Source organism: Drosophila sulfurigaster, chromosome 2R (assembly GCF_023558435.1).
Source record: "Drosophila sulfurigaster albostrigata strain 15112-1811.04 chromosome 2R, ASM2355843v2, whole genome shotgun sequence".
NCBI lineage: Eukaryota > Metazoa > Arthropoda > Insecta > Diptera > Drosophilidae > Drosophila > Drosophila sulfurigaster.
This window is the reverse complement of record NC_084882.1, coordinates 6,796,689-6,820,727: the sequence shown is the minus strand read 5'-3', so window position 1 is coordinate 6,820,727 and position 24,039 is coordinate 6,796,689. Positions and strand designations below refer to the sequence as shown.

Below are 24,039 nucleotides of genomic sequence, written 5' to 3'. Positions count from 1 at the left end.
TCTTCTTTTCCCTTCCCTTTCTTCTCCTCTTTGCTCCGCAGTCCAAGGCATTCGCCATTCATTGCGTATGAAAAAAAAAAAAAAAAGAAGAAAAAATTTGTCACGGCAGCTTGGAATTCTTAATTTTATTACACTTCTGGCGTGCGTAACGCGGCGAGAGACAAATAGACAGTCAGACATACAGACAGACAAACAGGCGGCATGACAGTTGAAAGACTGGGCAGTAGTATGCAAGAGGGAGGAACAGAGAGGGGGAGAGAGCTAGAGGGGAATAGGCCAAGGCGCATCTAAGTCCATGGCAGCTTCTACTACGTCTATTTCTTTTTTTTTTTTTTTGTATTATATATTTTTCCTTAACATTCCTGCATGCAAATTTCATCAGGCCAACGTCGCTCTCTTCTTACATCTCCCTTGCCTTTTCCATCCCTTCTCCCTGCCTCGTTTCGTGTCGGAAATGACATTTTCATGCGTAAATTGAAATGTGAGCGACGTGTTTGGGGATTTGTGTATGGTGCTTGCTTCTCTCCGTCTTTCTCTGGTGCTTTGCCTCTGCCTCTGCCTCTGGCTTTGGACTCTGCGAAAGTAAAACCAAGTTGTCATTGCTTTTAATTATTTTTCATCTAGCCGACGCTTCTTCTCTACATCTTGTGTTCCTCATCTTACAACTGCTGCGTCCATTGCAATTACAAGCTTAGCCACGCCTCAAAAATTTGAGCGCCTTACCAGCTAAGAGGCTATCTGTGAGCCTATTAAATTTCACTGAATGCGACAAATTGAGCAAATTAATGGAGAAATTTCAATCGCAAAAGTGTGTCTAAATTTATTATTTTTTTAAATCCAAAAAGGAAAACTTTCCAAATATAAATTTCAAGCTTCTATTACTCTTATATTATTATTGATTCATAATAAATATTTTATTAATTTAATAATATTCTCTTTTCTTGCAGGTAAGTTGATTCTTGACCTCTAAAAAGAATTGCACATACTACTCAAGGAATGCAGCTAAGTTGTTATTTGATTTAATTAATCTAAGAAGTTGCAATTATGAAACTCTTCCGTGCTCTTCATAATGATTGTTATGTCTTTCGGATCTCTCACTGCAATCAATAGTATTTACTTGCTATTTGAAGAACTGATCATATACTTAAGAGTAAGAGTATGATAATGTCGGTTGGTCGGTTTAGTTTTCTGCTTGAGTTTGAGTTTGAGTTTTATTGTTGCCCTCCCTCCCTGCTAATGTCTGATAAGAACAGTTTCCATAACATTTCCGCTTGCGATAAAACAAAATATGTACGACTGTAGTTGAAAGGCAAAAACTGCGGCGAGTCAACAACAATATATTTATTGCAGACTATGAAATTGGTATAGGCTTAATACGAAAGACGAAGCAAGATCTCTGATATGGAAAATTGCATTTCCTGTGAATACGATTGCACTATCAAAGCGTGTCAAGTAAGAAAATTGCGAGAAATCACGGATAAAATAAAAATAGCTGGGGCCCAAATTCACACAACAAAACCTTCGAGCAGGACTATCAACTGGGTTTTTGGTTTCGTATTCGGATTTGGATTTTTTTACAGTCTGACATTTTGTCGAGCCGCCAACATTCAATAAAAATTCAATTTGCAATCGAATTTGTTTTCACTCGATTCTCCCTCTGCCGCCTGTGCTTTTGGTGTTGTCTCGCTCTCTATCAGCCATTGCAAATTGTAAACATTGCAAAATTGGCAATAATATTACTATGCATAGAGACCCGCTCCGAACCACAGAACCCCATTCCAAACATAGACAACACACGCATGCATGTTGAAAAAGTTGCTGAGTTTGTGGTGCCTGTGTGTGGGTTTTGTGTGTGTTTCGTTGTGTTGTGTTGCATGCAGAAACAAGGGAAGTTCACGTCAAAAAATGGGCGTGGCGGTGCGTTAAGTTTGCATTTTGTAAGCTATCCGATTTGTCAGAAGTAAGCGACAATACCCTGTAAACATTTCAAGTTGAGATTTTTCTTAATTTTGTTCTAATATTATATTGAGTTATAAATTTGTTCGATTGCAACTTCAATCTTTTTTTATTACTTTAAACTCCTACAGGGTACTTTTTAGTTGGCATTGCACTCAAAGCTTCCCTCTGTTTGCTCTACAGTATGGACTTTTCTGTTTGCATTGTGATATTTATTGCAATTGCCGTTTTGTAAATTGGATTTTAATGTCAACACGAAATTTTTTTTGCTTTACGAAGAGCAGTAGCTAAAAATCGCCCACATATTAGCCTCAAACTAGAATTAATTAAAAGCCTATCAACCCAAAAATGCCTGATAGATATTGATTAAGTGAGTTGGGTTCACTAGTTGTTTCAAGGATATGCTTCACTATTTTTAGACATAGGTCTACATTATACTTTATCAAGCGCTTGTCAACGATAAGCAAATAAGGCGCAGAACACGGCGACAGGCCACAAATGGCCAAGTCGTCGTCGATGATGATGATGATAATGATAATGATGATGATGGGGATATCACCCGCAGCCTTTTGACTGCGCCTGGTTGTTCTTAACTTCTTCGCCGGACAGCAGTCACGTTGAACGGAAATGGCAATGTCTAGACTTTAGATGGGGTCGCACAGCCCGCATTTCGACTCGAAACTCACATTCATACCAACAGCAAAAAATGGCTGTATATGTATGTATAAAACCACAGCCATTTGCAAACGGCACAAAGGTTTTCTGTTTCCATTCTTTTTCCGAGTTTTTTTTTTTGTTTTGCTTCAGTTTCAGTTGCCAGTTGCCAGTTGCACGAAAAACCGCAAACAAATTTCTGAAACCGCCTGTTAACTAGTTTGAGCGGGGTGAAAACCGCCGAAAACGATTTATTTTCAAGGCATGCATTAGATAGGTCTACCTTAGTTGGATTGAATTGTCTATGTGGCAGGGAAGCAAAGCAAATTAACTGAATTTGAATACCAAAATTCATTTATTCATTTAACTTAAATTGGAGTTATTCGAAACTTCAAACTTCAAATATCTTAAATGATAAATATGCAGTTATTTTGGAAAACTGAAAAAAAAGAAAAACTGTAATTTCCGTTACATCACGACTGTCAGGGAAGGCTTTGTGAGGCAGCCGCAATGATATGGCAAGCATCAGTTTCAGTTGCAGATTCCTTGGCCTTTTTTTTTATCAAGGCCTGCCCCTCGTTTGCACGTTTGTCTAGGACTAAAAGGTCTGAGCTTTTGACTCAAATTGTAGACGAGTGTCGCGATTGCATGCCGAGTTTCTGTTGTTTCATTTCATAAGCTGCACATTTTCTCATTCATTTCTCTTCATCTGCAGCAGCAGCATTTGCAAACTCCCTGGGTAGCGAGTCTCTGTGTATGTGTGTGTGTGTATGCAATTTATCTGCTTGCCTGCGGACTGTGTGTTTCCTTTCTCGCAGTTTCTGTTTCAACATTTGTTACAGTTTTCCACATGTCTGGCTGTCATATTTTCTCATTTCTTGCACGTTTTACCTCTGGCAATTGCATCCCCCATCCCCTATGCAGCACCCTCCACACGCCACGCGCCACTTGCCACTTTTCGCTGCATCAACACTCGTCGGCACCATTCCTATCATCATCATCATCATCATCATCGTGGTAGTTGTGCTCCTCCATGTCTCATAATTTCACTTGTATGCCATAAATGCCAGCTAGTCAGCGAATTTCAGTTCTCCATGACAAACATTTGCCCCCAAACACCCCAAAAACCAACCTGCGCCTAAACAAACAACAGCAGCAACAACCTGTGCCCCAAAGATATGATGATGGTCAGGCAGCCGTAGCCAGCAAATAACAGTTGTAGAAGCAGCCAGCAAGCATCAGAGAGAGAGAAAGAGGAAGAGAGGAAATGATCAAATTGCATTCCTTTACATTTGTTTTTTCTACTCTCTCTTTTGGCTATTTTGTTTTCTCTCGTTTTCTCTGTTTCCGCTGACCAAACAATCAGCAACAAGAAACAGACGCCCGACGAGAGCGAGAAGCGAGGATGGTCAGCAAACAGGAGTAAAAATGCAAACCTTGTTTACCAAACCTAACCAAATATCAAGAGCAGGTGTAGTTTCTGTTATGTGAAAAAGATCGACTAAAACATATCCTTCAAATTTTGATTTAGTTGAAATTTCTGTTAAATAGATAACTATGATAAAGAGGGTAAATGTATTATTTATCTTCAATCAGAATTAAACTGCTAAATTACTTGAAAATTAAGTCCTTAAAAATTAACTTCTAAATTTACTTTCCAAATTAGACTTCCTATTAAATTCTGAAGTTGAACTCTTGAATAGTACAAATATGGATAGCAAATTCACAAACTTTTGTTCCAGCTTCCGCTTATGTTCGCTGCAGGGCATTTCCAGGTAGTGTCTTATAGAGCAGAAGCAAAACAGTTAGTTAGAAGCAGACTGTATCCAAATTTAGGCACACACACATACAAATAGCGTTCCAAACATTTGCTATTGTTGCTATTGGTAACAATCTCAGGCTTGCTTCTGGCCAGATACGCTCCTCGAGTCGAAGACGGTGAGTTAGCTAAGCGTACGGGTAGTTTGTATATGTATGAGTGTGTGTGTGTGTGTGTGTGGGAGTGATGCATATGTATTAGTGTGTGCCTAGTATGTCTCATTGTGCGCATTAACGACTCCACATAGACCTTCTCCCCTACACCCAAGCGAATGTGCGCCATTTTGTTGGCTCTTCCTGTTCATTTTCTTCTTCTTCACGTGCTGTGTGTATGTGTGTGTTTTTTTTTTGCTGTTATTACTTACTCGCGCATCGTTAAAGTGACTTCCGGTGCCCTCGCACACATCTTTTATGTGTGTTTTCTCTCTGCGTGTATGCGTGATATGGTAATAGCACAGCTATTGTGCGATTGTGTGTGTGTGACGGGTGTATGTACATGTATATGGCATATATTACGGGGCAGCAACTGTCTGGCTGCATACGCTAAATTATGCACAGCTTTGGGCCTTACTCAGCTCTACTCTGTTGTGTCCTGTCACGAAGCTACTTCTTCTTCTGCTTCTGCTTTTTATTATATGTATGGCCAAAAGGTGACGAAATATTACAACTTAACCTTTTTCAGCAAATTTCCGCTAACAAAATGATAAAAAAAAAATAGCAAAAGTTTCCCATTTTTTATGATGTGCTGCTAGAAGGAGGATGCGTACATCAATCTCATTTCTCCTTCCCTTCTTTTGTTGGCTCGGTGCTTCCTGTTGCCTATGATAAGGCAGAGTACACAGCAAGTTTCATATCGTAAACAAATAACACGGGATCACAATTAATTGCCTTGCCCTTATATAAATATATTGAAACAGCAACAACAAAATACATCTGTATATATGCTTTATATATAAAACAATGCATTTTTTCGCTCTTGCGATATTCCACATATCGTATTTATGCAGCAGAATTTTGGCATATTTAAAAATTATTTAACACAACCGCAGTGACAACAACAATAATGGTCAAAAACATTGACCAGATAAAAATGCCGAGCCAAAATACGAGCACACACACGCACAACACATATTTCGATTATTTGCAAAATAAATGATGTGAAGTGGATTTATCCAATCAAACCAATCCAACCCAAACCCAAACCAATTATTCTTTCATTCCACTGAATACGATTCAATACGAGCAAACAAACAAATAAACTCAATAAAAACCAACCGACTCTGAAATATTTTGCAATTTTTTGGCAAGTTTGCTTTGGGATTCCCATTGTGCACTCTGGATTTAAGATACAGTTTCAGTTATAGTACCAATTAAAAATAAACGCAATATAATTGTGTAAATCTGAATATGGATTGGTTTGCTTATATATTACAATTTCGTGATACATTATTATTGCGGATAATTGAAAGATTTATGATTAGAAATACGTGCGGGAGAGAGAAGGAGAAATAAATGAAAGTGTATGCTGAAAAAACGTTGCATACTTCAAGGCGTTGTCGGAAACAAATTGCACTACAAAAATTGCGCGAAAAGAGCGCTGAAAAAACTCGAAACAATTAAAAGTACGAGAGAAGGCGGCAAAACTTTGTCAAGTGGCGGGGCGTGCATGTGAAAAACTTTTTCAAACACAAAAAAAAAGCAGGCAGCCATGAAGTAAAAGATGGGAGAGGAGACGATGCGATGGTGGCCGCCTTCTAGTTATAGTAACTGCAGATTTTTTTACTCGTGTGACAAATAAGCAAAAGTCGAGAAACGGAAGCTGCTGTTGCGGCTCCTAAAGCGTGCGGAGCATGCCAAGGGGTGAGCACAGGATACGGCCAAGGGCGAGGGGTCGGGCCAACACTTTGCGCTGCAATTTGCACTTCATTGCCAGACCAGCTCTAGAGAGAGTAAGAGTGGAAAAGGGATAGAGAGCGATAGGGTAAGGGAGAGGTGAGGTGCAGGAAATGCGCTTGAGGAAGGCTGCCGTGGGGCAGTCTGCTCAAAGCACTTTGTAAATTTTTTAAGTGCCATGCAAAAAAACTTTTGCGCCCCGCCGCCAACGTAACGCCTAGCACAAAGAGACCGAGTGGCGATGAGAGTAAGAAAGGAAGAGAAAGGCAGAGCAGAGTGTCGTCCAGGGACTTTAGTTCTTTAGCTCGCTGGCTTTTAACTGGGCGCCTCGACCATAAAGAGGCGCCACAAACAAAAGGCCAGAAGCAGACGCGGCCAACGCCAACGAATGAGACTTATCAAAGTGAATGCTACAACAAACCAAAAAAAAAAAAAAAAAATACTTGCTGAATTTCTTTATTTTAATTAGACAGAAAACTGTGCATAACGAGAAACAACAAATGTGTTTGTCATGACGGATACAGCCAATTGCAAACAGCATGGTGGTCAAAATTGTAAATAGCGATTGTTGCAACTGCAATTCAAATTCCCATGGCAATTGCATTTCCATTTCAGGAAAATGCTTTTCATTAGTTTACCATTTGTGTAATTTAAATGCATTGCCCTTGTGTTGTGTACGTGCAAAAACCGCATAATTTAATTTTACAAACGAAAAACCGCAACATGTCCACTTACAGCAACAACAACTATATATAACAAATGTCTAAAGCAACAAAAACAAGTAAAAAAGCTACAGTCGAGTGTACTCGACTGTGAGATACCCGCTGCCCATTTTAATAAAAGAAATATATTTTGCGGTATTTTTCTCAAAATATTATACTGCAAAATACTAAAATATACCAAATGGTATATTTGGTATATCGATATAGTACCGCATTCAAAATATACCATAGACGGCACAATATACCAGATTGTTAGCCAAAGCAACTAAGACGCCTAGTAAGAAGGCGTTTTGCCCATACAAAAGTATTTCTTTAATAACTTCCACAATTTTTATTTGATCGCAACTAAATTTTCAGGAATCATAACTACTATAGTAATTATTGTATATACCAAAATACGCAACTCTAGCTTTACAATTACGCTTGTTATTCGATTTTTTCATTTGCGGGGCGGAAGTGGGCGTGGCAAAATTTGAAACAAACGTGATCTGCGTGCAAACATAACAAATGCTGTCGAAAAAATTATAGCTCTATCTCTTATAGTCTCTGAGATCTAGGTGTTCATACGGACGGACGGACAGACACACAGACGGACAGACGGACAGACAGACAGACGGACATGGCTAGATCGTCTCGGCTGTTGACGCTGATCAAGAATATATATACTTTATAGGGTCGGAGATGCCTCGTTCTACCTGTTACATACATTTCCTGCCGGCACAAAGTTATAATACCCTTCTACCCTATGGGTAGCGGGTATAAAACCTACTCGGTGGGAAAAAAAACTTGCAAAAACCGCATGAAAACATGTCACAAACGCGACAAACACAACAATAACAAAATAAACAAACAACGCAGTGAAATTTTAAATGCTATGTACAGTTAACATTACTCTCCCTGTCCTCTTTCATTCTACATTGCATCCTTACATTTCCCTCACACACACACATCCATTAGATGAAGAAGCAGCAGCAACGAAAATATGCCATGAATTTATTTCGGATGTTGCTCTTCTTGCTTTCGTTTTTTTTTCGCCTTGTTTTTTGCGGCATTTATGACCAAATCGCATCTACCAAATTGATATTCTAAACGCGTAAAAATTTATATGTCCCGAATATGCATAAAACGCTCTTTCGTTTTTTTCTCTTTGCGGCATTAAAAATAAATGTTGCATACTTTGCGGGCGCGCAATTTTTTACATGTTTTTGTTATTTTTGAAGTGTTTTCATGGGTGCTGCGACACGCCCACTTTTTGCATGATTGCCGAGCGAATATTACCTACATATATACTTAGAAATAAACATAAATATATATCTTTTACATGTGTTTTTCTGAATGACGACGTTAAGAATGAGAGATTTGTGACTTCATTGAGCTTTTTTGCATTTACACTTTTTAAGATTATTTTTTATCATGCTACAACTGACAACATGCCTTAACTATTTAGTTTTCGATTCATTTATGCACTATTTTAACTATTTTAGCTTTAATTTAACACGACGTACCATTTAGAAACTCACCAATTCTAGAAAGTTCATTTGGAAATGAATTTTGTCACTTGTAAAGAGATAACAAGTTTTAAGGGGATTTAGCAGAGAGTTATTCAGCAATTAGGAACTGTCATTAAAAATTCGAAAATCGCTGCAAGTACAACACAAATGCATTTCTGTTGTCTATCTATTTTTCTGTCTGTTATTGTTGTTGTTGTGCATTGTCAGGCTAAATTTGAAACAGTTGTTGAAATTTATTTAGCCATGTAAATTGAATTAAGCAAAAAGTTTATTTTGCAAACGTTGCGAGTGTATGGTGTTCATTTTTTTTTTTGGCTTTTAATTGGATTCCTCTGGTACCTAAACAACATAGAAAAAAAAGGAAAAACATATTACACAAAAGGTTAGAGACAATTCAATGCGGTTTAATTGGACAGAAATAGTGACAATATGCGATAGACACATAGAGCAGATGTTGCAACTGCAAACTGCAAACTGACCAAAAGATTTCAATAAATATCATAAAATATATACATATAGAAATGTGTCTGGCATCCCCTTGATGATGAGTCTGCTCAAGTGTTGTAAATAAGGTCGAGATAAATGCGTTGCCAACAAAAATTGAACGAGCAAACGCAGCTGCTTTTCGCAATTGCAACTGCAAGAGCAATTATGGCATTGCGAAATGCAATTGCAATTCATTATTTACGCTCTAATTAAAGTGCTGACAGTTATTCAATTAACCCAAGCGGCAGACGTCGATGATCCACAAGAGAAGACAACAAGAGATGCACCTGTATCTGTTCCTATATCTATAAACACCCTCAACTTAATGTACACTCAATTAAATACAAATTTCTCAAGGTGTTGAACCAGACACTGAGTTTGGGTCTGGCCTTTCACGATACGATATTTTCTATTATAGGAATGTTGCTGAATTGTCCACCCCTCCTCTCTGCTCCTCTCGGATCTTTAGCTCAGCAGATCCAACAATGAGCACTCAAAATCGCATTAGAAGCAAGTTTTGGGCCGACATGTCATGCATAAACTTCAAAACAGCCTAAAAGCAGGCAACGAAAAAGCGCAAAAGTAACATCAATCAATTTTAGCTTTCAAGTCGCGTACGCGGCAATTTGTTTGTATAGAAAATACCCAGAGACTCTTCTTCCATCCACCATCCTCTCCTTTTCCCTCTCATTTCTCTTGCATGCTCATCTCTGCTCTGTGTACAACTTTTAATGTATTTCGAGCACGTCTAACCGCAGCGTGCATAGGGCGATGGATGCTTGGATACTGCTTGGAGTAACTGTGACTGTCTGTCTCCGCCTACTCCGCCTACACTGACTGGCGACAGTATTGATATGCCTATTGATATAGCACACAGCATCATCCTCATCATCCGCATCATCATCGTTCAGCCAGCTGCCAGTTTCCAGCTGCCAGTGGCTGGCATCAATTTCAACACCCTTTGCCCTGTTGCTGCCACAAAATGTTGTTGCCCCTTGTGCCTATTACTTGTAATAATATTTTTGCAATTTTTGTTGCCATGTCACATATGCGGACGTCTCGTGTCAGTTGCCGCCGCCTTCTTCGACTCGTCTCGTCTCGCCACGCCTCACATCGCATTCTAGATGTCCTTTTTAAAGCTAAAGGCAAAAATTTGCATTTTTATGTGTTGCCTGTGACACAGCCGCCTTTTTTAGGCATTTGGCAAAAAGGGAAGATGTCAGGCAGAGGCAGCTGTCGAAGAGAAATTGATTTGATGCAAATTAATGACAGCTTCTTGTCAGTTACACGACAAAACACAGGCTGACAGCAAACCGAATAAGTGCATACACTTAAAATGTAAAAAACCAAGAAAATAACAAAGTTGTATAAAACATAAGCTAAAGCGTCAATTATATTTTCAATTTGTTATAACAAATAATGATTCTAGATTCATCTTGTTAAGTCAATTAGAATATTCAGAGGGCGGTTCTATACGCTCCTTATTGTTTACTCATTTGCTGCCCTCTTTAATGGATACATGCAAATTTTTAATGGATTTTTAAGTAGGCCTTTAAATTAGGCAAAAGAAAAGGCAATTTGTTTCAAAGACGTTGACAGGATGACAATGTCCTGTCTCTCTCCCTCTTGTTTACTATCTTCTATCTGTGGTCCTTACTCTGTTTGCCTCTATCTTACACTTATGCTGTCAGACCTTGTCTCAATTTGCAAATTCATGTTTTGTTTTGTCAAAATGAATGTAAATTACATTTACATTTTTTGTGCTTTCTTTTCGTTTTAGGTAAGTTGAAATCCATCATTGCTGAGTCGAACACTTTTTTGGCATAGTCGTGCTTTAAGAGCGAAAGGAAAAAGCACATTAGGGACGTTATCAACTAATCCAGAAATGCGCCCGCACTTAAGTAAAATGCCAGCCACTTGACATCAGCCGCATAATTATTTTCATTTTCCAATTCAATCAAAAGATTTAGCTGAAACGCCTCCTCTCTAAGCCACCAAATGCGCTCAGCAGTTCAAGCAATCGCCGTTGTCCTGTCGTTCCCAATATGGAGCATTGGCTCTGCCTGTCGTCCTGTCGCTTTGCCAGTTACCCTGGCAGCTGAGCCATATTGAGCTGGATTAGGCGCTAACTGCGGCCATGTGATTACGAGTCGAGTACCACAAAATATCGTAGCATTTTGCACTCTCTTTTTTTAGCCCTTAGTCCTCGGACCCTGAGACCAGGCACATAAATTAATCAACAAAATGTAGCGAAAAAACAGTGATGCTAAACAAAATAAATAGAAGACAAAATGGAAAAAAATTTTAAAGTAACAACGTTCATAGAAAATGTACAGCAATTTTTTTTTGTGCGCGATTTTTTAAGCCCCATGTAAATGTGGTTTAATTCACTTTCAACGTTTCAGTGGCCAAAGACCTGTCGACCTGCCTCCCTCGGTCTCCTCGGTCTGCAGAGTCCCTCACGTAATTCTTATTATTTACTTTATTAATTTAAGTGTTTTAGCCGTAGGTAGGACAACGCAGTAGGCCGCGACTGGGTGGCAAATTGGACCCTCTTCTTCATCATTTAATTCTATTAAAGCCAAATATTTACACACGGCGGAAAAGAGAAAATGGGCGCCAGACAGACAGTTGAGTGCCACAACTTTTTCGGACTTTGTGTGCCGAACAACACACCCAGGATACGCGTAAAGGACAACACAGGACTCGACTAGTCGCTCTGAAGTTTATTAAAAGTAATGACTCGTTTCTTGTTTGCCCTAGCCAGGTGTATTACAACTAGTCCGCAATGTTGTTGATGCTATCGCCACGAGGCCCAACCTATGTCTATGCCTATGCCTATGGCAAATGAATGTTTACTGCCTCGCATAAGCTGCGGTTGTTGTCGAGTTTGTGGTTTCCTAGTCGCTTTCTAGTAATTGAGCTAGATGTATCGTAAAACACATTAAGATTGCCCTGAACCAAGCTAACTGCTACATATATCGATAGTCTTCTTCTCACTTCTGCAATTTGTTATACCCACTACCCAAGGAGTTGAATGCTATTGTAAGTTTGTATCAACAGTAATGGTACTAAACACCTGAAACATTTTCTATCTATAAAAATGACAAAGCATAATTTTATAGCAATAATACCGCTTACGCATTGTTATCATTGAAAATGGGTAGCGGTATATCACAGTCGAGCACTCTTGGCGGGAACTTTTTACTTGGCTTTGTCAGTATACATGAATATCTAACAGTCTGCACAATTTAATTCAATCAAATTTCCCGCAATTGTACATCACTACTTTGATGTGAATTCCTTATTCATTAAATGCATTTAATTGCCCAAGCTTTATTCGACCCGCCATTTTTCTCTCTTTCTGCCATTCTCAGCTGCCATTTAATTATTGAGCATTATAAGTTTGAGTTTACAGTTCTTTTGCATCTTGTTTGTTGTTTGCGACTGAGAGCGAACCCTGGAGGTAATAATACATATACTTCCTGCGGGTTTACCCAACTCCAGAGGTTGCAACAAAAACACCATGCTGCCTCGGTGCCTTGCTGATGCTGACCTCCCACCTTCCATCCTCACATTAAACGTTTTGACAATGCTCCCGTCACACTCAACAGACGCAGACAAAAGGACATTTTTGTTTGTCAAATGTTTGTCATTTGTAAATGTCAAATGGCGGTCGAGCATATTTTACATACACGGCAAGATAGAGAGTGAGCGAGAGAAGGAAGAGATAGAGACAGACAGAGAGAGAGAGACAGCGCGAGAGCGAGAGAGAGAGAGAGTGACTGAGGAAGCGTAAAGTGAGTAAATTCATGTACCGCTTGCCAGCCATTCCACATATAAAGTCAGTTCTCGAAAATGTGTTCTTTCAAGTTGTGGCCCGCATATCTTGGGGCAACCTGAGAAATCGAGGAAAAGAACAGAGAGCAGAGAAGAGAGGAAAAAGAGGGGAAGGGGGACAGTCAGTCGGAATGTCGTCAGTTTAGAATGAATTTTTCGGCCAAATTATGAGACATATTTTGTAGATGCTGATGCTGTTGTTGTTGTTGTTTTTGTTATCCTGGTGTATGTTCTGCGGGTAAGTCAGAAGCAGAAGGAATGGGTGGAGGCTAGCGTTGAGTTTCTGTCATATAGAAATCTGACATTTAAATATTTACTTGCGTCAACTTGTGACATTTTACTCATTATACCAAGCCAAAAGGATCTTACGAGACACGCGTTTCGTTACCAGGAGCTAGCTCCACAGACTTATGACTCTGGCTGGGGCTACGATTCGGTTTTGTATAACTTTTGTTATGCCTTTAATTTGGCAGGCGCTGGAAGCTCGCCGGCTTTGAAGCATTTCATATTCATAAGCTGACGCAATTTTGACAGTTTTTAGTGCCGTTTGTCGTTGTCTTCAGCTTCCCTCACAATGTTTAGATTTATTTCCACACTCAACTTGAAGGGGAAGGGAGCTATCATTTATCAACGCTTCCGGCGGCATTCTTCATGCTGTGTTCCCTTTCACTTCCCCCCCAACTGACAGACTGACTGACTGCGGGAGTGTCTCCTTTGGTTGTCTTTCAATTGGCCTGCGCTGCTTGAGCTACAACTTTCTGTGGCCTTGGGGCCAGGTATAAATGCTGTTGTAAATGTATTTTTAAATGTAATGAGATTATTACGCAATTAGTAAAAGTTTTCTGCGGGTGAACGAAGAGACAAGGAGAAAGGAGGAGGGAGAAAATGAGCCACGAGGTAGGCTTTTAACTGCTTGGATTTTATAGCTAATTTATTTTTGCGTGTTATTATGTGTTTGTATTGGGAGTAGAACAAGAGGTAAAGACTTTAAAATGGCAAATGAAGCAATGTCTAAAGCTTTAAAAGGATTAAAAAAATATTACATTTCTTGATGTCACTTAATTAATACATTAAATCGATTGATTTTTTTATGCCGTGTTTAATTAGTTGAGTATTTCATCGATTCAGCTGTTCAATTTGTGGCAAAACTAATTAATAAGAATATAAAATTTTCTACATATTTACGAGTTGCAAATCGTTGTAACACAAAACTGCAACTTGCCATTCAGCTGCCAATTTTCATAGACTCTCTTCAGTTTTTCAACTTTTCTCTGTCGCTTGATTTTGTTCTCATGCATCTGCCTACGTGCAACATACACACAAATGACGCTTAAGGGCTTACCAAACACAAAAAGTCAAGACATTTACACTGCACTTCATGCTTCAGCTCCAGCTCCGACTCGAAAGTAACTCCTGCACAGAGGCGAGCCCAGGCAATTGAACCTTGAAAACAAATCATTATTAAAGGTTGTGTGTGTGCTTCTAGTCGTATACTTTATGCTGCCTCCCAGTGACCTCGCTTCATATTTCTAATTATGGCAAAATAAAAAGGTTGCATGCAGCACCATGTTGCACCATTTCTCTCGCTCGACCAGAGCACTGTGTGTGTGTTTGTATGTGTGTGCCCGCCCAGAGGCAAAATTGTAGTAAAGCATAAGACTCCAAAGCTTCGTAGAGACTCTTTCCACTCTCCTTCTTCCTCTCCCATTTCCTCTTCTTCTCTTTAATGAAGGAAAGTGAATTGCAAGGGGCGTGTTTTTGTGGCCGTTTTGTTCTCGTTGTTGTTGTTGTTGTTGACTCTTACCCAACGGCAATTTTGTTCTCTGCGAATTTTCTTTTTCTCAATGTGTAAGCGTGGAAAAGTCCACCAACATTCATACACACACATATATGTATATAGTGTGTGTTTATATGTACTTATAGCTAACTTGTTGCAGTCTGGCTTGGCAACTATGTAAAGTACGCTTAGAACTTGCTCCCTTAGGCATGCAACATGCTACAGCTCCGCGTCCGCCTCCGCCTCTGCCTTTTCCCATTTCAGCTCAGTCTCTCCGTCTGTTGCTTTCCCTTGAGTTGCTGCTTCTGTTCGTAAGCAGCTTTGAAAATTGTTTTTGATCGAAATTTAAACAAAAGCTACAACAACAAGAAGAACAACGACTTTATAACGCGTGCCTAAACGCCTCTAAACATTGCCAGGAAAATGTAGTCAAACTTCCATGACAGCAAAACAATAAAAAAAATTATGAGGGCATATGAAGTCATTCATAACAACTCCGACGACAATTTCAATACACTATTTCATACGTTAAATGTTGGAAATTAAACCTAATTAAATTCTTTAAATTACTAGATATATTTAATGATGAACAAATGAATTTAAAATCGAATAGAGTTATAAGCCACTCAATAATCAGAAAATAGCTAATGAACCTTTGCGAATTAAAGAGTATGTGAAAGTAGAAAAAAATCATTGCATATTTTGCCGCGCTTTGCGTTGGCTTCTGGTTATATGACAACGCACCTTTGCAAAGCTTTGTTGAGCTATAGGCGTGGGTGTGTATGAGTGGGTACGTGTGTGTGTGTGTGTGGGATGTGCGTGTGTTAAAGGCAGCAAACTTTTAGTCGAAGGCGCAATACAAGAAAAACGAGCAGCCACCCAGCTGGGAAACATGAAAGGGAAATTCCCTTTATTACACTTTGTTGTTCTTCTCATTCTTGTTGAATGTTGTTGTTATTGTGTTGTGGAGGTGGATGTGGATGTTGATGGTGCTGCTGTCAAGCATCTGCTTCAAATGAAATTGTTTATCAAGTTAAAACTTTTTAAGAATTATGTAAAATATGTTTTGTGGGATTTGCTTTAGTCTTTTGTCTTCCAAAATCTTGAACATAAAAATTAATTTTCTGCCTGAGTTATTAAACATTTATTATATATGTAGCATGTCGCATTGCGCTGCCTGCATCTGGTTTGTCAGTCTATAACTTCTGCCTTCCGTCTGACAATGCTGCAAGCCTAATCCCTAGCAACTGTCTGCCCTCCACTCTCCTTCCGCCTCTGCTGTTGGGTGTGTTGGCTGTGTGCAGTTTCAATAGCAAAATCTGAACTAGGATCACTCGGTTAGCTGCCCAGTTGGCCAGAACTTCCGCTTCTCCCCACTCTGTCGGCAAAGCGCATTACACATTTGCAGAGTGCAACTCAACCGACCGCTAAACCGCTTAAAACTGAAAGCTCATCATTGGACTCGGGACTCGGGCTTGGGATTTGCTTTTTAGTGGCTGACAGCTTGAAAATTACCCCATCGGCAACCTGCACATTTACACATATTATCCTCATGATTAGCGCAGTGCAGTGAGAGCCACAGTGCACTATTTCGCTGTTGATTCCCATATGAGTTTTGACTCGAAATAATAGTTACCGTATAAAACGGTTTTAAATTTTTTAAATCCATCCTCTTTTTTCCATTTTGTTCTCAAATCTTTTGGCAGTCGAACGCAATGCTTGACTTATTGTTCGATCTTTGAATACTTTTAGTGCCAAATGAACAGTTTTGGCCATTGAAATCAAATGAGTCATGAACAAAGTTCAGCCATGCGACTTAGTTTCGAATACCCTTTATCACTAACTGAAATAATACCATACCATTGGGTTCTTTCTGTTTTACGTAAAAGTCCCGCAATGTCTTCTCATTGCTTTCAGTTCATAAGTAATTTACTGAACATGATTATAAAGAAGCTTCTGTCTTCACAATGGGATTTCCCTAGCTGCAGGGTACCGCAAAGTCGATGCATTTTAACTAAAAAACCATCGTTCTTTTTTTCGCTTTGCAATCTGAAACAATAAAACAAAATGGGACGTCGCCCACGCTGGCCTGCCGTCACATCCAGATGAAAGCGACCCTGACCAGGACTCGCAAAACGCAGCTTCTTTCTGGTCAACTGAGCAGCAAATCCTCCCAACATTCACTGAAGGTCATAATCATCATCATCATCTCATGCCTCTTCTCTGCCCCTGGCTCGCTCTCTCCCACACTCTCTGTCTCCCTCTCTCAATGATCATCATTTGGTTGTGCATTCTCTGCAGTCGGTAGCCGGAAGTTGGCAGCCGTTCGCATTGTTTTTGGCCATTTCGTTTGGCGTCATTCCATTGTTGCTTCTGGTCAGCATTTCCCACTTGGCTCCACGGAGCCACCTCCCACCTAACAGCTACCCTATTGTGCACAGCAGAGTTCCCTCTCACTATTCCCCATCTCCTTCTATGATTGTTCACCCATTGAGTTGATGATTTCCGTATGCATAGCCCATTTTATGCACAACTTCCGGAAATTTCATTGCGGTTTTGCCAGCGGATGTTGAATTGTTGTTGCTGTTTGTAGAGTCTCTATTTCAGGACCCTTGCGACTTTTGCTACTGCTTTCCCCTCTTCGCCTGAACACGGTTTAAACAATTTAAAATCAAGTTTTAAATGCTTATGCTTATGGAGAATAATTTTGGTTTCGTTTGAATTCGTTGAGCTTTTGTTTCTCTAAATACTTTTCCAAATAGCTTCTAGAAATCCACACTGGAAAGGGGCAGAAAACTATTTCATATCGAGAATAGCAGATAGTTAGAACTTAATAATGCTCCAAGAAACTATCACTATTGAGCTCTGTCTCTCTATTTGTGTTCTTCTCCTTTCTCTGACTCTGAACAGAATACGTAGACTATTTAACCACATTTCCGTCGTGTCCATTCAGTATTTGGCTTGGCGTGTCCTGCAACTGACATTTATGTGTTTGGCTTTGTGTGTGTGTGTGTGTGTGTGTGTGTGTGAGTGCGGCCAACGCAGCCATACTGCTGCTGTATGAGAGTGAGTGCATGTGTGTGCACTTCCTTTCTCTGCTCTCTCACTATAAACATCCATCGCCTGCACGCATTTCAATTACTTTGCGGTCGACTCGGTTTACACCAAATGTGCTTTTGTGGCTTTTGCTATAACTGCAAAGAGATAAACTGTTAACTAGGAGAATGAAGTGCTCCCCTGCCGATATCAGAATCTTAATTGAAAACAGGTCCAAAAGATGATGGTGATCATTGAAGACCAGGCTGAAAAGCGAGCATGAAAAGTGTTTAATTTTAATGCTGATATCAATTTGAAGAGTCTTTTATAATTTATACAATTGTTTCAAGCGAACAAGAAAACTTTATATAGAATAGTTATTCAATAATCAAATAATCAATTTAAAGATATTTTCAGCGTGTTATTTTTGTTGTGTAGACTCTTTTGTAATATTGTATTCGTAACTCTGCATAATGTTTGCTTCGATCTAATCGCTGCTGCATCGCCTCTTTCTCTCTCTGAGCTTAAGCTTTTCCTTGCAGGGCTTTCAATCTTTGACCATTTCTTATGCTCAGTCGTTGTCATTTCTTTTCTATTCTTTTGCCATGCTTTATTGTTGTTTCACCTTTTCTGTTTACTCCTTGTCATATGCTGTCTCACTCTCTCTCTCTCTCTCTCTCTCTCTCTCTCTCTTTCTCTCTCTCCCTCTCTCTCCCTCTCGCATTGGCCTCTCGAATTGTCCACTGAACAAAGAACTTGCCTTGTGAGGCAGCTCGGCAACATTTTGGTGTGCCATTGTTGTTATTGTTATTATTATCATCAAGTTGTCATGTTAAATGACATTTGCCATATTTCATTCATACAAGTTATGTGTGGATGTCTATGTATGTATATGCAAGATTTATGTGTGCATAGAAAGCGACTAACGCAGTTTGCCCCATAAGAGAGCATAAAAAAGTGCTTCTATATATCCTGGCTGAATATCCTGTGCTTCCTTTTGACCGTTGAAAATGAGCCATGTGAACTGTTGCGGCTGCTCTGTTTGCTACCCAACAATGGCAATAGTCTTTCCATCGCTCTCTCCATCTCAGTCTATGCCTATATTGTTTCTCTTTCTTAGCAAAACTATTGTTGTCGCCATTGTATGCTGCGTCTGGAGGAGTCGTGTTATTGTCTGTGTGTGTGTGCTCCATTTGTGGCATGTGTCAGCAACTGGCAACTGGCAACTGGATACCATGTTGAATTCTCTCATTTATTTATATTCATTTACATGGGGGTTTCATCATTTGTCTCTCCAGCTGCCTGATGTGTTCTGTGTCCCGGGTCGTTGTCTGCTTAAAAGTTTAATTGTCCTTCAGCTCAAAACATTCACATTATCTCACTCGAGTGTTGTCTGCATCAGGTAGCCAAGTCTTAGACCCATTTTACTCTAAAATATCTATTCTTGTCTTATCACTCACTTTTTCTTTTGCTGTCACTGACAGTCCTACCATTAATATACTACGATATTCTGGGCCCCCCGCCATTACAGTTTGTCCCGAGCTTTTGTCAACCAGGCGGAATGTTTTCTGCTATAGCAAGGCAATTATACATAAGTATTCATATGTAGAGTATGGCTTAAAGCTATGAATAAAAGCCACAGCATATATCTCTTAGCACACAGGCAATTAAACTATGCACATGCGGGACAGGGACAGGGGCGGGAGGTCGCTTTTCATCTTCATTCTTCGCATTTCAATCAACTTTTCGCATATTACATTTTAAGCCGGATATTACAAAATGGCAGCTCGATTGATTGTGTGCCCAGTCAGACATAATTACAATTTCCCCGCACTCCGACGCCGACCTCAGCTCGTTTTCGTTCAGATCTTATGCTAAAAAATACATCAAAAGGCGCTTCAAGCATTTGCATACTTTTGGGAACAGCCACAAAATTAGTCTACAGTCATAGCCAGAAGTTGATGTGCGCATCACTTTTGAATGGCGGTTCAAGAAAAGTTTTTCCGAAGGAAATTGAAAAAATATGAAGAAAGCGAATTTAATGCAAGTTACAGACAATTTGAATACCGTTTATTATTTATTGAAAATATATATTCAAATATATTTTAAAAGATATCAAAGATCGTCTTAGACTGATTTTTAAGAGGACTAGATTATTTTGATATTTTGACTCAGCTGCCAAAGCAACCACACGTCACCGTTGCTGCCGCCGCCAAATGTGATTATCAAAAAGTTTTTACTATTTGCCAAGCACAGAGGGATGGGGAAAAAGTAAAGAAAAAGCCGCTGGATAACAGCGAAACAAAAATTAAAATGGAAGCAGCAGCGGCTGCCTTGTGTCAGCCGCAGGCGTCGCCTCAACATCGCTTCGCGTTGGTGGCGTTGTTGTTGTTGGCTTCGTATTCGGCTTTTGCGGCTTGTTGCTTGCTGCTTGCTGCTTGCTGCTGTTTGTCTGGCAGCAGCCGGGCTAAAAAGTAGAAAATTAAATTCGTTTCAACTGCAGACATTTCTCAGGTTTATGCTGTAAGGTTGGCAGCGGCAGCAGCAACAGCAACAGCAGAAGAAAAGCATACAGCACACCAACAACAGAAAAAAAAATGAGAAACGCCGGAAGCTGATTTTCCACTTGTCAAAATGGCTGCAATGCCGGCGACTGTTTGTCTTCCGCTCCTTTGGCTCGTCGCCATTTTGTTTCGTCTTGGAAACGTTTTCCAAAATAAAATAAATACAACCCAAAAAGATTGTCAGGCCATTTATTACAGTTTAATACCAATTTTGTGCTTATTAATCGCAAGGAAATGACTAGGACGTGACTGAGAAGAGAACTCTCGAAACAAAAAAAATATTGTGTATTTGCCTTTTATTTGATTCCATTTTATTGTCTCGCTTCAATGCGTCAAAATGTGACGCGATTACAATAAAAATGTTTGCATTTGTCATAAATAAACTCAAGAATTTATTAGAATTTATTACATTTTAATCTTAATTTGCCTCTCCTCTGAAAGTCAAATATGATTAAATTTGATATTTGGAAAACATTGATAGGTTATTGAGAATGAAATCAATTAAAGAAAAGTTCTTTGTTCTGTAACTTTTCATAACTGAACGAAAATTAAATCAATGATGATGATTTTAAAGAATTAATCAATGTTAAGTTTCATGCTTCAACAAATAGGAATTTCTCTTTAAAAGTGTATTTTACTCTGTGCATATCAAATATGATATATTATGTAATGCAATATTGTTAACAATAAAAAATACAATGCAAATGCAAATGAGTGAAACAAAATACAACAAATGAAATTGAAATGAATATTTTGTGCAATTTCTTTCCACTGCATTTTAAATATTCATGTTGCCCGTGACTTCATACATTTACTCACATATGTATGTATGTATGTATGTGTGCTATGGGCCTCAATTCTCTAGAGGAAGACATACACACACATATGCATAAAATGTGCTTGCTGTGTGCATATTTAAGAACCCATCTAAAACCGGGAGCAGTCATTCCAACTGCTGCGTGCCTGAAAAATCTTTACATTTTATTTCACATTTTTTGGAGAAAAATTCCACGAGTTCTCTGAGTCGTCGTTTTTAAGGCTCGTTGCGGCGGCTCTTTTACATATTACAGAGCTTGAGGCATGATTTTTAAATATTTTATAACAATTTGTGCGAAAAGTAAATAGCAATCCTCCCTCACTGTTCGTACCCCGACCACTTGAGTTTTGCTCCTTTTGCTCCCTTTGCTCTTGTGAACTGAAAAGCTATTAGCGTTGAATTGTGTGCTGATTGAAATTGAAAGGCAGCTGTTTGAACAGGTTGCCAAGCACCAAGCATCAAGCAGCAAACACCAAGCATGTTGGCCAAGTTAAATGATGTGTGCCAAAAAACCCTTGAAACATTTATGAATACTTTCAGCTTAATAGCATACAAAATATTATGCATTAATGTGAAAATTGTGTGTGCGTTTCACCATTGTGAAAATCAGTTTCTTTTTGATTTATGAAGCCTGACATTATGATCTATCGAGAACTCCAATTACTTTCAGTGAGTGCTGTCCTCTTAATTTGCACATAGGAAAAGAGTATTTAAAGTTAAGCGACGCCGACGCACCCTTAAAATATGTTCGTGCTTTTAAAAAGCAAATTCACTTAACCATTGGCAATTTGCGAGTGCGCCATGCAACGACACCTGCTCAAAACGACCGACGACCAACGACCCTTCTTTTTGCCATGGCCACAACATGGTTTAGTTGCCGGGGGGATGCTTAGAAAATCGTGTTGGCTGTGGCAACCGCGTTGCGAACACACAACTCCAGGCAGGCAACATGGCAACATACAGAATCGTTGTTATCGCTTATGTTGTCTCTTACGGTCTATTGCATTTTGTACACACAATTTTGCCCATCGATGCGATGCGATGCTTACGGAAAAATGTTGGAAAATGGCAGACGGAGAGAATATCATAAAGATAAAGAGAGACAGAGAAGAGAAGTAGCGAGTAAAGAAAGGATGAGGCGAAAAGAATGTGGTAGCATAAGAAATGTATTTCTAATTTTCTAGTTGCAATCACTTTCACTTAATGCCATCCCTTGATTTGGGTTCAAATTCAAACTAAATGTTTCGTAATTTGGGAAAACTTTTTTGAGGGATAAGCCCAAAGAGCCGTAACAACAACAGCTACAACAACAGCTACAACAACAGCAAGAACACGAAAAAAGGGAATCAAACAAAGTCCTCAATAAAAATTACCAATATTTACTTTACAAAATGACAGTTCCACTTTCTGCTTACATCTATGTCTTTGGGGGCAAATCCCCTGTCAACTTTGCTACTTAATAAAATATGAGTGCCAAAGTGGAAGACTGAAGACAGCATAGGACAAACGACAGCATAAAACGACGACAAGGACAAGGACGTGCCACTAATGGCTGGCAAACTCAAGTGCCGCCGATTCGGCAGCCAAAGGGATAAAGAAATAAATAGAAAATGCAAATAGATGGCAAAACATTTGCAGGACCCACAAAATCCCTTACGAAAACTTTGTCCACGTCTTTACAGAGTGAAGTTAGCCGCCGCGGTCGCTTTTCAGCCTTCCTGTCTCCCTTCCATCGTGGCAATTGCCACTTGCTACTCAAGGACATGCGTTGCCCATAAACTGTTGATTTTTATGTAAGTTCGTGCCGCGACAGAAGCCGACAGGATCTAGCTCTGCTTCTCTACACTGTCCATGCTAAACTTCTCTCTTCGAAGCGTTTTCCAGGTGTGTGTCTGGCAAGCTAAGAGGTTTCTCTATACTTTGTATACCTTATCGTGGTCTACCCTGTGACATATGTCAAACTCTTGTCTCAACTGTAATTTTAGCCACCATAAACCCAAGGTCACTGTTGTCGCCACAGAACACAACAGCCACCTCTTCCCCCCAATCCATGACGATTTTTAGAGAGCTGCTTTTGTGGCTTGGTATTAGTCTCGAAATTATGGTCTTCAGTGCTGTTCTAGTGGCAGACACCCTCCTGGTTACAAAGCAATTTCAATAGTTTTTATGTGCTTTCCACATGTGTGGGTGCATTTTACGACTAAATATGTTACACACAAAAGCGCCTGCTGCTGTGCTACAACTTCTTATTGTCGTCCTGTATTGTGGAACATTTAATCGATGCAGCGCCTGCTGTTTGAGCTCTCAATGTGTTGTAGTGTACTATTATTTCCTTGGCAACTATTGAGTTCTGACTTCCGACAACGATATACACAATTGATTGTTACTATATTCAGAAATAGCATCTAACATTTGATACATTTAATTTAACTAATTTGCTAATTAACATTTATTTTTTTCTTTTTCTTATAGGTAAGTGACGATGTGCTTTCGCTTGCTTTGAGTCAGAATCAAGTAAGACATTTTTTATTTACGTTTTTTGGTTTTTTTGATTTTAATGCATTTTTATTGCCTATGCCGTATAAGTCTTAGTACACATTTTGTATTGTTATAGTCATATATCAAGTCGAAACACCTTTTGGACCATCGGTCAAATCGTTGTCTGGCTTCATAAATCAATCAGCGTGCGGCCCGGGCTTATGTTCAGGGCAACTCTCTGATGGAGCCGAGTTGTGTTGTGTTGTGTTGCGTTGTGTCGAACGATGCAACAACATTTCCGGCGCAAAGCAGTTAATTTGTCAAATGTCTGCACTTTATCACCATATCGTCAGACTTGCCACCCAATCATGCCCATCGCCCCCTCGAAGCATTGCTTTATCATCCCATATTCTCGCTCCCCTAAGGGCTGCACATTGCCGAGGTAAACGCATTACGCACTCAGGCATTTTTGGGGCTCGTCTCTGTG

General features: G+C 39.5%; 1 protein-coding gene across 9 annotated transcripts in view; it reads left to right on the top strand.

Annotated features, from left to right (window-relative positions):
- LOC133838634 (maternal protein pumilio) overlaps positions 1–24,039 on the top strand; it is a 190,668-nt gene that overhangs the window by 134,542 nt on the left and 32,087 nt on the right. For 5 of the 9 annotated variants that reach the window (XM_062269794.1, XM_062269796.1, XM_062269799.1 and 2 more), the window contains one exon: positions 23,547–23,588. The exons of the other annotated variants lie outside the window; for them this stretch is intronic. In XM_062269794.1, coding sequence (XP_062125778.1) covers positions 23,547–23,588 — 42 coding nt within the window. The remainder of the gene's footprint in view (positions 1–23,546; positions 23,589–24,039) is intronic. 9 annotated transcript variants of the gene reach the window in all.